Raw genomic sequence first — 18627 nt, forward strand, 5'->3', positions numbered from 1 at the left:
CTCAGAAGAACACAGCGCATCCCTAGAGACACTTACCTCCAGAGTTTTTCCTCCCACTGGCATTTGACCCACAAAAACTGACTCACTGGGTACAGGGCAGCTCCCAGCTATCTCAGCTCTTCAAGCAAACACGCAGATTTCTGTAGCCAAAACCTACCACTTCACCAGCCCACAAGGTTTTCCCCCTTCCTCTGGGTTACACCTAAGCTGAACTGGGGTTCTCGGTCAGGCAAGACCTGCCTTTGCTGGGAGGCAGCATCACACCGACTTTGCACTCGGAAGGTCCGTGGCAGGACTGGGCTGCACCAGTCAAGGGAAAATCTCCCCCAGAGCATCCAGGGGCCGTCCAGGGTGCTTAAAACACCGGAGGTGCAGACCTGTCAGGCTTACAGCCTGTTATCTTGTGCAAGACACAGGTTTACCAGCAAAAAAGGCAGCTTAGTTCTCAGTGGAGTACAAACTAATGGGGAGGGAATAGCGAACCATAAAAACGATCAGCACGCACAACTCAATCCTAACAAGCCAATATGTACAGAGTCTATAAAGGCTCTTCAGAGAGCATCAGTTATACCATACAGCTGATTTACATTTTTCAAGGAAATAATTGAAGCTGTTCAGCTTGCTCCAAAGGCCCAATGGGAAGGAGAAAACCCTCAAGATACCTATGTGGCAGCTTTGCCGCAGCATGAGACTAAACAAATGGAAAAACCTAAAATAGCTTGCGACGGTTTATCATTAATCAGTATGAATTACTTGGCAGAATGCAGTATCTTTCAGTGCAACTTTGTGGCACCTTTCCCAAAGAACTAATACAAACACGAGCGCATAGCGAGAGATTCAGGGAACAGGGGAAAAGGGATGTCATCGCTGATTAAGTTGCTGATGGCAAGAAACAAAAAAATAACACTACATAGGGTAGCACCTGTGTGGCTGAAAAACATGACTGGCATGTTCCAGCTACTTCATTTGGCAAGGTTAAATTCACCACAGAAGAATCATAACCATACTACAAAACACTGAAGTCTTCTGAATTGCCTCCTCGCACCGTTCTCCAGACACCATTTCTCCAACAGTTTTATTTCAGCATTTGCCCAGATCGGATAGAATATTCTGAACTCTTCCTCTTACAAAATCACTCATCTATTCACAAAAGAGCATTACTGTTGAACATATGAAGGTATGAGGATATAAGAGAGGGGCATTATCTTTCTTCAGAGCCAGTGATATAACTGTAAAACTGCAGAAAAAGCTTCCAGCCCAGGCAACTTGTATCAAGATTACAAAGAGGCCCTTGTGCTGGCAGATCCTGGCAGAAGATCTAAGTACCCAAACTATTCCATTTTTGCAACTATATGACACGATCTAAAACTAAATATAATTTATACATAGGCATTTGGTGCTCCAAATTTACAGTAATCATCACAGCCTTTCTGAACTCTGATTTGGACTCTTGAATAGATATCAAAGAACTTTTGCTTTGACCCTCAGCGTTGGTTTTCAGAGGTTGCATGGATAGTAGCAGACCTCTTTTCTATGTTTGCATATGGATATACCTGTAATGCTTTAGTTCCCACTTATGATCACCTTTTGCAGAAGGTAGTTTCGCAGTTACATGCCTTTATATATAACAGGTCATTAACACACTGTATGCACCTTTAAAAGGAATAGAAAAGTTTTAATGGGTTTCCAACCATCACTCTGATTGCTAGTAGATTTAAACAGAGAAGGTAAGTTCCATGAATGACCAGATTGCAGACCTTGCATTTGCAAGCCTAAAAATCATAACTCCGCTTCAGACAGGCAGAGAAGCTAGCTAGAATGAGTAAAAACCACCAGCCCAAAATAGTTCAGACTAGTCTCCACCCTGCTGGAATCACCCTCATTATTACTTTTGTCCAAACAATATACAGTAGTCTTTACATTCAAAGAATTCGAAAACGTGTGTCTGGAAAGCAATTTGACAGTTAGGTCATGCTCACATGTAAAAACCCAAATTACAAGTGCTGACAGTATCAGTATCTTACACATCCCAGAGCCTACATCTCTAGAAAAGTATGAACTTTCCTTACATAAAGGTGTTATAAAATCTACCTGCAAACAAAATAAGATCATTTAGATGTTTGAAAGGACTTTGACCTTAATCATTGAAAGAAAAAAAATACAGAGAGCATAGTGAAATTCTGAAACATTAAAATGAAAAAACAATTTTCCCATATTTGAATCTCTCCAGCTATTTTACACATCAAGTCATGCAATGATGGTTATTGCCACAAAATCTGGAGCTGTATCAAGATGAGCTCTCCATGGACTGAGGACCGACAAAGCTGAGAGAGGTCATCATTACTAAAGCTTTGTGAATATTACTTGTCAAATGCATGAACAATTGCAAATACCTAATCAGAGCTATCCAGCGCCGCAGCATGAAAACAGCTAAACAGCAGATATCAAAAGTTACCTCTTAAATCGTGCTTTGAATCAGCCTTGTCATTAAGCTTCATACATCGATAAAGGATGTTCCATGCAAAGAGAGGTTTCAACATTTTAGGTGTTGCTTCTTCCAAGCGTTGTAATAAAATATTTTATTCTATAGCAGCGTAAACCACAACTTAGCTAACCTGATTTGAAGGAAGTTCTCTAGTCTTAGGCTCTAATTTTAGTGAAAACAGTAATAAGCTCTTTCCATCAAATCACAAAAATATACTGGACTGACCTTCCATTGTTCCTTGGGAAGCAGTCTCACTACCACGACGTCACCATTCAGGGCTCTGTTGCGAGCAACCACTCCATCAATAAAGATATCACGAGTCCCGTCCTAGTCAAAGAGGAAGAAAAACAAATGCCACAACAAAACGAGTTGGTATGAGGTTTAAAATACTATCATCAAAAAAAGACACCTTGGTGAGACAAACATTCTGCAGTTGTGCACAGAAATGAAATGGATTCACCAGATGCTCTTCAATATGCAATATCTTTCAGCAAATAAGTTCCTTCATAAGTATGTGCCAGCACAGTAGTTGCACAGTATTTACTCAAGGCAGAGCCAAGCCCTCAAAACGTATTGTCTGCAAATTCTGTTTAGTTCCTCTACAATTACTCTTGGGAATGGGTAGAGAGTTTTCTGCAGTCGCAGTTCTTCAAGTATTAAGTTCCCAGTTCAAGCACTGCAAAAGCTATCGCTCAGAACATGCCTACAAAACAGTCTGCAAAGTGCCCCGTGCAGAGCTGCCTGCTGCTCTCCTGGGAAAGCAAGGGAGGAAGGACAAGCAGTGCAGGACAAGCAAGCCAGTCAGTGAAGGTGGCATGGACAGAGGCTGCGGGTGTAGTTTCTTCTTTAAATGAACTAGCACCATATATTCCACATACATTACTTGGTGTAACTAATGTTAGAACAGATTCAAAAAAATGATGACTACAGATGCCAAGTGCAAGCCAGAAGATCATTTACTGTAACAGGCATGTTGGGACACCTTCTCTCAAAACTCTTTGTTAACATCCTTGCACAAGAGCTTCTACTAATTGTAGACACTGATTATCCACCCCAGACATGTTTGGCATTCTGCTAATCTAGATTTGGATTGGAAGATTTTCTTCACGGGGTGAATAAAGATGAAGTTTTCCAAAGATGCTAACGCAGAGGTTTTAGTTTTTAAAGGATTGCTAATTTTGTCCTTTTTGGCTTATTACCTATAGCACTCTTGCTGCTTTCATTCCTATTCCCCCGTAATTCAGTATACGAAGAAGTCCGTGCATCTGCTTACAGTACCACGAACGTGTCAAACAATGCGAGCGTTTAGTTTCAACGTGAGCAGTCACCACAGTTTTTCTACAGAGAAAACTTTTCATCATTTTGAAGTACAAAAAAAGAGGATGAGTTTCTTTAGATTAGAACTTCATTGTCCTTCAATGAAAAAACAGCCTCACAGGAATTAAAATCTCCATCACAACTTCAGTGCCTTCTCAGATACACGCTCCTGAATCTCAAATGCTCAAGTAAATCTAATCAGAACTACAAGTATATTCAGTCTCCAAGAAAAACTTCTTTTATAACCTGAAAACATGAAGCCTTAATATCACAAATATCTTACTCTGCTTCGATACCAAAACAATAAAACGGCAGAACCCTGCCATGATGTGAAACTAAGGCCGTCCTCCAAGAGACCAAATTACTCTTAGAAAGAAAAGCAGCAGCAGCTCAACAGCTGTGTGAAAGCTGCCTCCCATGACAAGATGCAGAAAAATTGCAAAGCCTCTTGGACCAACATAATTCAAATTGGAAACCGTTCTTTTCAAAAAAGCCAGATTTTTTATACATGGTCTTATTCGTCATTTCTCCCCACCCCCTTCTTTCTGCCCAAGCTCCTTACCTAAATCCACCACACGTATAAAAAGAAAAGTTCAAAGCCACATTTTAAGGAAAATGCCTCTTTTTTTTTGTCTGTACATGCAGCTGCTCTATACTACAAACACAGGCTCGTATTCATGATGATTTGTTTGTTCTACGTTTTTTTCCTGTTTTCTTTCTCCTGCGTCCAAGAAAATGGAAGGCAGACCCTTTCCTCTACTCCGTATAAAAGTGCCTGATGTGTCACACCACTTAAAGCTTCATCTCCATACTGTGCAGGAGCCTGATCTTGAATTACAGCCACTCTCACTTAATACACATATATATGCATATATATACACACACACCTGTTTTACAGCAGTCAATTTCAGTGCCTACAACAACAGGTGTAATCAGGAGTTTGCCATCAGCTTTGTTTCTTGCCTTGGGGCAAAACCATTTCTGTACCTAGAGCTCCAGGCCCATGATTCGGGGTGAACTTCCATACCTCCAAGAACACCTGCATATCCCACTTTTCCCTTCAGTGTCCTGAACTCCACACAGCTGGCCCTTCCAATCACTAACAAAGTTAAAACGGAACCGAACTACATCACAACACAATCCCTTGCAAAAATCTCAACTGCCCTTCAGGTGCAATGGAGCAGGGCACTGGTACTACTCAGTGGCCATCTGTGAGTATCAGTGGCAGGTCTCTGCCTCCATCAGACAAGAGGAAGACCTGCTACCCTTTCATCTGCTCTAGAAGTGTTCCACAAACGCAGCCCACCCATAGACACTCTACCACTCGTGCTCAGGAGTATCGTTCTTTAACTTGACAGTGTCGTCATTTCAGACATCACACCATGGAAGGCACAAGGTATGAGGCAGAGATTTAAATGCTCGTGCCCATTCTCCAGGAGGTTTTTTAAGAGAAAGGCTCCGGGCTTGCCCCTCAACTCTTCACGCAACAATGAGACAGACAGAGCACATTTGCAGCAAGAAATACCCTGGGACTTCTGCTGTTAGAAGGTGAACAGCTGTTGCATTTGAACTCCATGAAGCCGTAGCCAAATGGGAGCTGAAGGGAAAGGGGTACAGTGCCCGAGTCAACAGCAGGAGAGAAAGGGTGATTTTTCACAGCTGTAGCTCTTGCAGCATCTGGCAACGATGGGAAGTCCTGCAGAACACTAAGGCTGCAAACCCTCCTGCTACCCTCCCTGGCCACTGCTGTTATATGAACGATAAGCTTCCTAATGCATCTGTCGAAGACAGGACCATGCCCACACCAGCCAGTCAACTCTATCTGGGTGTGATTCTGCTTGTTACCAGGACAAGGCAGATTCTAGGATCCAGGTCCACAAAGAAAAATAAAGTAGAAAGATAAGTGAGATATAAGTGAGATAACCTCAGCTAACCTTCCTTTGCAGAACAGTGAGCAATCTTACTGCGCAAGGCACCAGGGGCAACTAAGGGTAAAGCTTCACATGCAATTAAACTCACAGGAGTAGCTGGATTTCACATTTAACCAAATACTTTTTAATTTCAGAGAATATATTTAACAGCTTACACTTATCACACCTCTGAGGCCACCTGTAAAGAAAGGATCTCAGTTCCTTGATCACTTACACACTCAGTCCTGCTTTACTGATGTACTAGAGAGCTGCTCTGTACTTCTTCCTCTAGTTCGTGTTAAGAATCTGCTTGATGCACCCCTGACCTTTCTCCACCTCTGCGATGCCAGTCTTCTCTAACACAGGGGGCTCCGAAACATTATCCCCAATGAATAAAGTGAACGGACACTGCCACAAATTTCAAGGCTTTGAGTCCAAGCTCCAGCACAATAGTGCTGTCAGTAGCAGGGGCAACAACAGGGTCAGTGTTTCACTGCCTTGGTGCAGGCCCTGCCTTCTCTCCCCCACACCAACAAACCATTTTAATATGAAATTCTCTCTCTCGTTGATAGTAACATTTTGACCAAGCCGGTTCCAGATAAAAAGCTTTGGCTATGCCAGCTGTGAGGTCACCTTCCTTACTGGAAGTCCTTGAAATTGTGAGAGCCCCTCTTTTCTGTCAAAAAAAAAAAAAAAAAAAAGGAAAGAAGAGAGAAGAGGCACAAACCAGTCCCGTGTGACAGAAGTACATCCTAAGCCAACCAATATACAGCTAGTGCAAAAGGAGGCACATGAAAGAGAATCACGCATATTATTTCTGGAATGACTTTTCAAATTAGCTCATGCAGCAGATCGAAAATGGAGAGCATATTTGTTTAGGGAAGATTAACTTAAATCAGTGGAAAGACTATAAAACTTCTGTAGCCATAAAGCGAGGGTTTACAATTACACTATGTGGTGGTCCTCAAATCTGAGTTCAGCTGGTTTCTGTGGGACCCAGTGGTATCCCCAGTTTCGGCACAAGTAAGTAGTTCTTTGAGGTACGAAAAAGCAAAATTTGTTTGGGAATATCTGATTTAAAAGAAAATCCAGATCACATTCAGTTATTCCAACATATTCACCTCTGAGTGACCTTTCATACACAGCATAACTCCTGTATTAATGCACCTTTACTTATGAACTTTAAAGGATTATAAAATTACACTTACTGGAGATGGAATGAAGGCTTCATGGTACTTCTTAGGATTTATTCTCAAGGGTCCCTTAAAAAAAAAAAGAGAGAAGGAGAAAGATTATGCCTGAATCTTATTAATTTTATATAAGATCAGTTAAATTAGAGAGCTGTGGGTAATACATCTACTGTGAAACACGAGAGATACATCTAAATTTCCATTATACATTTCAAGTCTTGACAACTTAGCATCCAAGCAATTTCTAGCCAAAAGGCAGTTCCATGATAGGCTTAAGCTGATCTACTACAGTCTGTCATGGAAGAGATGTTGAATCATTAGCTGTTGCTGCTACTGGATGAACTAAGGATCCAAGCCCTCCTGTTCCCTTCACATATTTTCTGCTGAGCATCCACCAACTTCATTTAAAAACAGACGACCGAAACCATTTGTTTTGCTCTGCTTTGGAAAAGGAGAGCGTTGGCTTTGCTTATTTTGGAGAACAGGAGGTAAAAGGAAAAGATGACCTGCTGAGGTTGCATAGCAGCAGGTGCGAGCCTTTTGAGGCTCTGGCTGTTTAAGCAGTTCCTGCAGACAGACAGTAGCAATAACTCTGCGATAAAGAACATTTTCATAGATGAATCAAAATAATTTTCTAAAATCAAACATTTCAGGTCTAGAGCATTAAATTCTGCTTAAACGCTTTCAAAGTCAGTCTGTCTTAAACACATTTGAAACTCTCATCTGTCCGTTTTGTCTTTATTATCTTCCAACTCAAAGTTCAAGTCACCTGCAACAAATTCATATCATCCCTCCAAAGTAAACCAAGCAGTTCCTTGCAGTCAGGCGCATCCAAGAGAAAGGGAGAGCCAAACAAGGAGTCACAAGCTACGCAAGCGTGATTCCCTTCCCAAGAGGGTCCTGGGAGCTGGGATTCAGGTGGCTGCAGTTATAACTGAGAGCATTTGATTCTTATGGAAATACAGCTTTGTTAACTAGATAGCTGCCTTAATGCAGGTGTTTGCTTTGTGATGAAAAGTTAAAATTTTCTCCATTTGTGTATTTGAAATAACACCGGCCAATTTGTTATGTGAGCAGATTCCATCCATTTGTGCTTCTGAGTTAAGCAATCATAGGAACCTCTCCCAGGAATTTTTTTTTTTTTTTATTCTGGGAAACACTCAGACAACAGGAAAACAAAGCTAATTACATATGAAAGTTTTGCTGCCTTGAAAAGGAATTTGCAGATTTAGGAAGATTTTCATTGTTTTATTTGCTTAAGTTTGGAAACATTAGCACCGTATGTTCTATATTCTTTAGGCATTATTTGAATACTTCGCTGTGATGTTTTAATTTTTGCCTTATGTAACTAATACTAATGAGCACGCTAGCCATGTGGCAAGCACAACCCAGAACAAGAAAAAAATAAACAAAAACAAACCATTGGGAGCAGCCACGGGGATACTTTATGCCTCATGATACTTTACAAAAATCTCCCCATAGTCTTTTCCCGTTATTTCCCAGAATCAACTATCAAAAACAATACACTCTTAGTAACAGAAGCTGCTATGGAGAGAAAGGAAAAACTGAAGACGGGTGCTTGCTCTGCTTGACAATGAGTCAAACAACTCCCATAGCCAGCATCTACCCAACAGCACAAAGCAGATGAGGGGATATCTTGTGTTACTCTGGAGAACTCAGTTGAATAGTTTGGGACAGCTGTCAATCAGCCAGGTGCAAATGCCCATTATGTGTGTGAAAAATCATGTTTTGTGTCCATGGTCCAGAAGGCACCAAAGGGGCTACATGCACACAAATGCCTAGGCTCAGGCAAACACACACAAAAAAAGTGTTACCGTGCTTAATGCAGTGGGTTTCTCTATTTTATATGCACTACCTAATTATGATCAGCATTAGAATTCTTACGTCAAGTAGCATTAAAATACTCCAGCCCTTTCTTTTAAGCAAGGAACTCCCAAAATTTATCTTAGAAAGCAGATGGGCCCTATTATCTGTGCCTATGAAAATCCTATTTACAATGTTGTACATTTCACGCTGTGATATCATATCTGGAACCAGTCACTCTCCCCATCTGTAATGAACAACTGTTCTCATATGTGTATTCGGGGGTGAGGATCTGGCTGCAGAGTCTCATGATGTCACACTAATGTTATATTATTTTACAATAGCTCACGAATAATAGCTGCTATATTTATCAGTGTTTTTATGTCAGTAGGGCCCTTGTTTTGAAAAGGAAGAAAAAGGTTTGGAGGAAGGTTTCTAAAACACTTTCTGATGATTCCAGTCAGCTTCACAAAGAGTTGCCAAAAGTTTCTGACCTCAACTTTCTCCAGCAACATACAAAAAGGTCATGATTTCTCGAGTTCCTCTGCTAGAACCAGGAGAGGCAACACTCAGACTAAGCTTCAAGCATCTCAAATCAAGCAGCGTGTACCAGGTATCCTAACACATATGCCTCAATTGGTTTGTATGTGTCCAAAAAAAAAAAAAAGTCAGGGTTCAAGTACCTGCCTGCTACCGAGGCCAACTCGGAAAAAACAGCCCACAAAAATCAGGGAAACCCCAGCCTTCATACGCACAAAGGAACAGCTCTCCAAGAAAAAAAAAACATCCTCTTGATGGCAACACAGGCCGAGAGCCTCTGCATGGTGCGTACTCACTCCGCCTGACCCCAGCAGCCCGGCAGGGAGGGTCTGGGAGACGCTGGAGGCGTGGAGCAGACATGAGGTTCTGGCTGGCACATCGCAAGATGATCACGGTCCTTTGGGTCAACGTTCCTTAATGCACAACCTGACTTCATCTGTTGTGCACGGCCAACACCATCCGCTTACGTAACTACGCAGAAGTTATTCAATCTTGTTTGCCTTCAGAGCAGCCTCTGTGATTCCAATTAGCCTGATACGCTTGGTGTTTGCTCACCGCAGACAGCTTTATGGGCAGGGAAGTGGGAAGTCTAGGCGCTCCTAAGCACCTGTGCTCAGATCCCCTTATCTTGTGGAAGGACACTTCTGCACATGTCCCTTGATTAAATGAATCCAGGAATCCCGCAGGGCACAATTCTCCATGCAACTTACTGAAAACTGAATTATGTCAGATACAGTACCAGAAGTCATTAAGACCATTACTATTGACAGACATCAGTGCCCATAAAGATACGCTTTTGTTCTTCCTTATTTAGGACTGCTTAATCTTCATGCCACTTGTTTCATCTAAGAGATCTCCCACATCTGCCGGTAGTTTGGGCTTGCAGGCACATTTAGTTGCACTGCTCCATTGCCAGGGCACAGCAGCATCCTCAGAGCTCACAGTAGGGTCTCTCCTCTCTAAGACACCTCTGATGTTCTCACACCAGCCAGACCCAGTGTTTCCAAGATGTTCCAGGGGACTCCCCTGCTCAGAGCTGTGCTTCTGACTGGCTAGCACTCAAGTTTGCTCAGGACCATCATATTCAGACTAGCAGGTTTCTTTTCTTCTGCAGGTTCTCGTGGAGCATTTTTGCAGGCTACCATGCCAGATTAATGCCTTGCATTTGGGGACTAAAGCAACAGGCATTTATTGACTGTCTCTTGCCACTGTACAGAGCAGTGCTGAATATTTGTCCATTCACTGAAAGTGCTTTCAAGATCTCACCTATCCTCTTTAGAGCTGCAGTGATGAATGGTCTTGATGAGATCATGAGGATGAATGAGTAAAAAATGAGAGATACTGAGCTGGGATGCCCATGATCTGACACTCAGCCGTAAATGATTAAATACAAACTAGAGCTTCAGCTGTTTCCCTGAGACATGGAACTGGGTGAAAGGAAAACAGCTACAGCCTAAGAGTACATATGACTCTTAGAGTCACACAGCACATGACCTGGAGTAGACACTACGCACTTCCAAGAATTGGGGATTCTTTTGCCAGATAGCATGCAGTCACAGGTCTCATGGGACTTAGTACTCCACTGGGATTCTCAGGTAGTAGCCATAGTCTGATGTGCCTCATCTGCAGCTGCAGTCGACCTCACCAGCAGTCTACACACTCTTAATTGCACTTAATGCTGTCAGGCTGCATTACCAAACAGGTACCAAAAACATTCCTGATGGTAAGGCAAAACCTTTAGTTGTTGCCATATGCCACTGCAGCCACCTCAAATCAAATAAGAGGAAGTCCCAGCTCAAGGCTGCCAGTTCTTCCCTCATCACCTGCTTCCCAGCACGGATGCCTACGAGATTCTTTAAAAAGGCACTGACCTGGGGCCTGGGTAGCCCAGAGGGGCACACTGATAATCAGCAAGGATATGCTGTGCAGTCATTTTTCTGAAAGCTAAGAGTTGATCAGATTGGTCTTCAGGAGGGAATTAGGCTATCTTAAATGTGGAATCCTCAAAACACAACAGAAATTACACCATTATATTATTATGCAAGAATTACTATGCAATTATAATAAGAAATCAAAAAGGTAGGTAATGCCATTTGCAGCTCTGATGTACTGATGCAAATATCAACCTCACCAGCATTACAACACAAATGAAATGTCAGTGCACCAGTGGGTGTTTGGGTAAATGATGCCTCAGCATGAGTGTCTGTCATGCCCTCGCTGACTTCCACCTGCCTTTTCCCCAGCCAATCTGACCTCACTGGGGTGCTGGGTGTGTCTTGAGCATTACATCACGATGAAGACTATTACAGCTGCTGTTGTAGGAGACTCCTCTTCTCCTGCACCTCAGTCTTGCCTGCTTTTATGCAAAACTCTTGTGGGTAGCTGGATCACAGAAACGGCAGGTCCAACCCCCATTTTGCTAGATACTGGGAGAAGAACTGCTGCCTACTTACGGCTTCAACTGTGCTGCTCCAAGTGGAAGCAACAAGTCCAATCTTTGATGGGCACAGAATCTGCAAAATGGGAACTCGCTAGCTGTTCAAGGCAAATAACCAAAAGCACACAGGCAACTGATTTTCTAATACAGCGATGTGCTCTTCTGCTCCATCTACTATCTGTGCCTTACCTCAGTAAACCACGCTGTCATCAGAGGTTGGGGCAGCCCTATGACCTTAAGGGAGCACGAAGAAAATTATGCCCATTTGATATTAATGTAGCCAGTTGTATCACAGTTTATAACACTTTACTGTAATGCCATGGTAAGTACAGCCCTACGAGACCTCAGGGACCAGAGCATTACCTGCATCTCCCTTTTTTTTTCTTTGTGGGAGGGAGACTTCTGGGAAGATTTGGTAGAAACAGATTGACAAAAGAAAAGTATATCTGGAAGAAAAGGCATCGGCACCTCACTGCCAAGGACTAATTAATGTCTTTGTGAGGAATTTCAGCAAGAAGTATCTTGCTAAGGCTATTCATTTTCTCTTAACACTGACAAAGATAGAGGCTGCCAGCACCTGCTATGCTTTTGATTGTCATTGTTAAAAGTAACAGTCTCCACAACAGCCACTACTGTGGCTAGCAGATCATCCCCGCAATTCATTGAGGCCGTGGATCCGGAATTTTACAGAACATCTGCAATCAAATCAAAAACTGTACTGCAGCTGGTCATAAAAAGGTTCACTCCATTTCTAGAACCTCCAGAGAAAGCAGCTACAAGCGGTGTATCGATTCCCTGTCATGCAATTAACTGACATTCACTTCCAACAATTGTCTGTGATTTCCACAGACTTATCACATGAGCGTGGTCATTGTATGTTCTAGGCACCTGAATTAGCTCTCCCCTTTTCAGTCCTGCTGAAACATCCTCCTTTGACATGTAGGCTTCAAATATACTCTTCTTCCTCCCTCGGGTGGGTTTATTTCGATTCTTTCTCTCGCTTGATGTTGGGGCAGCAGCGTAGGGTCCTCCTGCAAACAGAAATTCATAAGTGTTATCTTGCCCACCAAACTTCTCTACATATCTTAACAGCAGCTGTACAAAGACTCTGTACTCTAGCTTGAACTTCTGAGAAGGGTTTGCCTAGAAATACTGGCACCCGACTTCAGAGCACTGAAAATCCTGGAATGATCACATTTTACAAATAATTAAGTCTTTTACAGATCATTTTAGAGTTAAGAGCATTCATCCCAGCCCATCTTTTAATAGCGCTTAGCACATGCTTCAAGGCAGCTTATTCCTGAAGCATGTACGCACTCTGCTTTAATACCTCTGGGAGTTCCCAGTTGTCTAGGATTTATTCTGCTGTCTGAATTGCTCATTGTTTCTGTCTGCGATTCAGAGAGTTGTCTCTTCCTATCGAAGTTCTGTGGAGCTCTTGTAGATTCAGAGTTGTTTCTGGTCCTTGCAAACCCTCTCTTTTCTGCACCTGAAATCAAACACAAGTTTGAAATAACAGAGGAAGGAGGGAAGAAGCCCATTGCCAGCTCACGGTCCTCGTGAAACTCATGGTCTGCAGTGCTTCAGCACAAGTCACAATTGTGAGTCATGCTCTTTATCCAAAAGAAACGATGTCTTCATTAGCTCATTTGTAATCTGTTGGCTCTTCGTGCCTCTTAATCCACCACCAACTTACTTTAGCATAAACGAAACTCTGGAAATTACGATATTAAAGTTGGATACAACCCTTCCAAAATCCTGGGAAATTCATTAGAGCGTATAAAATGTGAAATTGTTCAACTGTTTCCAAAGCCCCTGCCTCCACCCCATTAAGCCCCCACATAGTGAGAAAATATAACTTCCCTGCAACTTGCATTTAAAATTACGTAGTTCAGGGAAAAAGGAAAAAAAAAATCACAACAACCCACCCTGTACTCATTAACTTTCGAGCTACCAGAGGCAGCAATGCACACGATGACAGTGCAAAGAAATGCCAAGGCTCCGAATGCCCAGCCTGCTCAGAATAGGCCACGATCGTATGAAAATATTCTGCAAAGACTCACCCCTTCCTTCCCTGCCATCACCTCAGACCCTTCCCTACAGCCAGGAGAGCAAGCAGCAGCTTCCAAAGCGTATGCCAACGCTGTTCCACGGATCAGCACATTGGAATGCAACCCAGCGCCGTGCAGCTGCCCTCTTGGCCCTCCACCTGGATACTGAACATGTCATCACAGCTTTGCCTTCCAGCCCCTCCTGGCTACGCTCCCTGGGTCCAAGCTTGTACCTGCAAGTCAGAAAATGTGCAATGCCAACTTATTTGCTAAGGGGCTATCCAAGTTACAAGGCAATTTATTTTAATTTTTTTTTTTTTTTTTTTTTTTTAATGCACAGTATCCTTCACAAACTAAACTGGAAATCGCTTTATGGAATTAAACTGAAGCAGCGGGAAGAAAGGGTAAACAAAACACTACTTCAGCAGAGAGCTTTAAATACACGGTACAATAGGAAAAATCTGCTACTTTACCGGGTCACAGACAAAGCAACTTCCACATATAACAACAGGGAAATCAGCAGGAGGAGGGAGGGATCCTCCTAACTCAAGAGAGGAGAGACCAAGACAAGAAGCGGGACAGCTTGAGGTGCTGGCTCAGGCCAGCCCACAAAAATAATCAAATGCCACAGCAGTAGCTTCAAACAGGATGCTGAAATGAAGAGGGAACCTACGTGTTAAGTAAGGATAAGGGCAACGTAGCCTGGCCTTTTTCTACATGATCAGCCGCTTCACGCTCCCTACACACGCTTTCACAGAGGAGACCAGGGAGGCTGCAGCTGTGACACGACAAAAACACAACTGCAGATTTAGACTTCAACGGGTGCCCAAGAGGCGATGCTACCTGCACCGACCCCGTTATACGGAACTAAAATCATTTGATTTGCAAACGCCTGATTTGCAACTGCCCTAAGGGTCAAGGGATTAGGTTCAATAACAGAAACTTAAAATAAAAGCACAGGCTGGAGAGATCTGAGCAGAAGAGCATTTGAATTGGCAACACTGCAGGCTGTGGAGTTCTTCAGAGACATTTTCATGAAGGAACCTCACCTAAATACCGCAAAGAGAACAGGAAGCAGGATCTTAGGAAAATGATAAAAAAAAAAGCAAGGCCCTAGACCCAGCAAGGTCAGGCAGCCTGGCCCACTGGAGGTCCTTCAAAATAGGTGAGGCAGATGTGTGTCACAGCCCGTCTGAAAGAGTCATTTGTTCCTTGAGGTAGCGCAGGAGGTTACACGAGCTCTCAAGGTCCTCTCCAACCCTTGTTTCTATGACAGTGAGTCACCGAAAATACTATTATGAATTAGAGAACTCGGGATAAAGAGAAGGCTAAATCTTAGCAGGTAATTAAGGAGGAGCTGGAGAAAAAACAGAATTAAAAAGCAGGAAAAGGAGTATCTAGTAAGTTTGGAAGTGAGCTGAGAGCCAGAGGTGGCCTGCCGAGAAGAGCTGCCCCAGCACTTGCTGGGGCTGTCACTTCCCAAAATCCTGGGCCACCGCTGCCACAAGCGATGCACCACAGCAAGACACGGAGCAGCTCCTCTCCGTGCCAGAGGCAGACACCAGACGCAGTCACACACTTCCAATGCTCAGGCCTTCGGTTTGCTCTTCAGCGGTCCTCTTCATTCACTCAGGCTTGGACTCAAATCCAGAGAAAAAAATGTACTCCAACGACCAAGTTGTGCTTCAACGGAGCTGGCTTGCAAGCCGCTTTACACGCAGCCACTTTGGATAAATATCTGACCGCGCTGGCCTCGACATTTACAGCTAAACAAAACCAGCCCTGTTACAAAGCCACAGACAACTGTCACAATTAGCACTCAACTGGAACGCCTCTGATTCCACACCAGTGTCATTTCTCGTGTTTCTCCTTTTAAAGGGGAAAGGAAACCACAGGTTGCCATCTGTTTCAACCAGGCTCAGAATTTGCCTCTGTTATACACCTGTCCCTTAACACTGCAGGTTAGAAATATTTCTCACGATGAGCTTTCCTGCTGACCAGCATTAATTAATATTAATTAATTAATATTCTGGTGGACAAACAGACATGGTTCTACAGAGCAAACGTTCAACAAAAATCTCAACAGATAGCGTAGGGTACATTGAGAATATCCTTCCTGAAATAACTGCAGGGATGGAATTGGTACAACTCTGTTCCAGCAGCAGCTGTGGCAGGATGCCTGCTTTTTTCTGCGCTGTTACAGTTGTGTGATTTGTAAGATAAAGTTTAGGATAAGGAGCAGCACGTAACGCATTCGAGGCATTAAATATTCGAAGACTTAAAAAATAAGTAAACAAATAGCATACAAAGTTTTTTTTAAATCTTCAGTAGAGGTGAGACTGAAGTGGAGCGGCTGGGAGCTGAGGGTGGTTGGGAGATCCCGACCGGGGTGGTGAAGCACCAAACGTGTGCATGTGCAGAACCACTCAACGACTGAGTGCAGAGCAATGCTAGTGCAAGACGCAGACGCACCCACAGCGCAGCAAATACAAGGTGGTCAGGTACGAGCTTCGGGCTGCACGGATGGCACGGAGCTGCTCTGGGGATGCAGTCCCCGGGTCTTCTAGAGGCGGTGACGCTGTCAGCAGGAATTAACAGGAGTTAGAAATTGAGGGAAGGGGGTTGGTTGACTGTTCCTTACCTGAAGTCCTCCTGGGGGGACTTTGGCTGTGACAACCTAGTTACCCGGCACGGAGGCTCCCTACAAAGGTGGCAGAGGAGCACCTAAGCAGGAGGAGGCAGCGGTTCTACACGCACAGCAGGGAAGCGCCAAGATCTAGCCCCAGGGGAGCACTCTGGGAAACAAACAGCTCCCACCTTCATGGCAGGAGAGGCATGAGAAGCGTGCGGCTTGAAGACGGGCCCAGCCAGTGACTTGCTTTTACTCTGATGCAGGCACCACAAAAGGAGAAGAAGGGATGGAGCCGGAGGCTGGCTCCAGCTGGGACCCGCAGCCCAGCACCCGGAGCCCGAGCCCCGCTCGTCACACCTCCGCTTCAGCGCAGCGACATTGCGCAACGGCGCTTTTTGATCTTTCAGCCTATCTATTCATCTTATCTCGGGGAAAAAACTGCACACGGCAGCTTCCCAGAACGATCTGATCTGCCTTACAGGAAAAAGAGGCAGTTAGATGGTTCAGTTTAGCTTATTTCAACATAATTCAGGCAAAATCACTCGATAGCTTAGGTTTAGGAAATTACTGCATTTAATTTCACATCTATTAGTCAGTTGATCAACTAGATGGTCAACTAAATCAACTGATACGTTCAACTAAACATGAACTTAGCAAGGCCAGGGAGTCTTTAATTTTCATACTAAAATTTGCATATTACTTCCTGTAAGAAAGGACCAAGATCCTAAATTTGATTTGCCAAAACTAAAACGTTTCCAACTGCCTACTAACACGTGGCAAGCTGTTTGACTACTACCAGCAGGGACGGAAAGGATTTCTTACTGAATTTTCATTAGCACATGCATGACTCCCTGGATGCAGCTCATCCAGCATCCAGCATCAACTGGTTTTACCTGAAAGCCCAAAGTAAATCCCAATATACGGTCACCTCTGTATAGCACTCCCGTTCCTGTCAAAGGACATCTACTTTCACTCACCATTTTTACCTCCTGTTACACGTCCAGCTGTCACCAACCCAGCTCTCCCGGCAGGGACAGGAGCACCTGAGAGCGTCGAACCGTCAGCATTAGCTGGAAACTGCCCCAGAGGTCCCACCCCACCAACAGCCACTTCAATGTGTTCCTTCTTTTTAATAAAAAAGACGTGACGTTGAAGGGAACTATATCCCCCATTATTATGAACTTTTTCAGCACTAAATACTTCCATCTACTACTTACATTATCGGCCCAGGACCGGGCCTGCTGGCTCTGCCATTGCTAAGGGGATTTTCCATTGCTCCCCGGTGTTAGATCATGATCTACATGTGCAAAGGAATCTTTCAAATACCATCGCTTATCCAGTTAGTGTAAGCATGAAAAGAAGCAGAAGCGTATCCCAGAACTGATAACATGCAATAGAACAATCTGTTATCAGTTAATGAGATGCTCTCAACACATGGTTACTAAATATTTGTCCGTATTCCTCCAATGGTTCCCTTCATAGCTGACACATTGGGATGACTTAAGCCAATTTCCTTCAAACCTTCCAAGAGGTTCCCTGACATTTAATTCTTCAAGAGAGCCCAGCTATGCAGTTACTAAGCCACTGGAAGGATACACCCACCAGCCAGAAGGCACGGCATGGCGGCTACCCGTGGTGACCCAGCATTTCCCACCCAAAACTCAGGGATTAACCCACTAAAGGCAAGGAGAACTACTCCAACACCAGCCCCTGCTTAGCTCTGCGCTCCCGCCTCAGCCCGGCTGAGCTAAACAGAGCATGTTCCTTCCCATCCCCAGTAAGGACCCCAGGAACAGAGTCCAACCACAACACAACCCCAGGCACCAGCTCACAGATCGCCAAGTTCAAGCTGGCCCTTGGGCTCCTGGCGGAGCTTGCAAAGCAAGTTTTAGAAGCCAAATTCTGTCTTTTAGCAAACGAATGCTTTCTGCTACCCGCCAAGAAGTCCTGCTTGCAACTTTACTTCACTATGGAAGCTGACATATAACCGGGCACATTAACAATCCCAGAATGAAAGTTCAGCCTACAGAAACCCTGCCTGGTTTTGAAGACATCTAGGAACCCAAAAATCCCAGATCCCAGTGTCGATGCAGCTGTACCAGGCAACTACTCCTTTCTTTCTCCAAAGTCGAATAAATTCTACTAGCAAAAGCATATTTTGCCAGTACAAAGTGCCTTAACATCAGGGAGGTTTTGCTAGGATCCCCACATCTTCCCCTTTCATAGATGTAAACAGGCAAC

The 18627-nt window shown here is 43.8% G+C and overlaps 1 protein-coding gene across 3 annotated transcripts in view; it reads right to left on the reverse strand.

Moving 5' to 3' along the window:
* DIS3L2 (DIS3 like 3'-5' exoribonuclease 2) overlaps nucleotides 1-18627 on the reverse strand; it is a 192312-nt gene that overhangs the window by 158735 nt on the left and 14950 nt on the right. For 2 of the 3 annotated variants that reach the window (XM_080603837.1, XM_080603838.1), the window contains exons 3-6: nucleotides 13034-13192; nucleotides 12592-12734; nucleotides 6921-6974; nucleotides 2711-2812 (exon numbers count right to left, since the gene is read on the reverse strand). In XM_080603837.1, the coding sequence (XP_080459963.1) occupies nucleotides 2711-2812; nucleotides 6921-6974; nucleotides 12592-12734; nucleotides 13034-13192 (458 nt within the window). Of the gene's footprint in view, nucleotides 1-2710; nucleotides 2813-6920; nucleotides 6975-12591; nucleotides 12735-13033; nucleotides 13193-13766; nucleotides 13971-18627 lie in introns of those variants that run through there. The other variant, XM_080603839.1, reaches the window with a different exon arrangement.

This window comes from Anser brachyrhynchus, assembly GCF_964034855.1.
Source record: "Anser brachyrhynchus genome assembly, chromosome: 9".
Lineage (NCBI taxonomy): Eukaryota > Metazoa > Chordata > Aves > Anseriformes > Anatidae > Anser > Anser brachyrhynchus.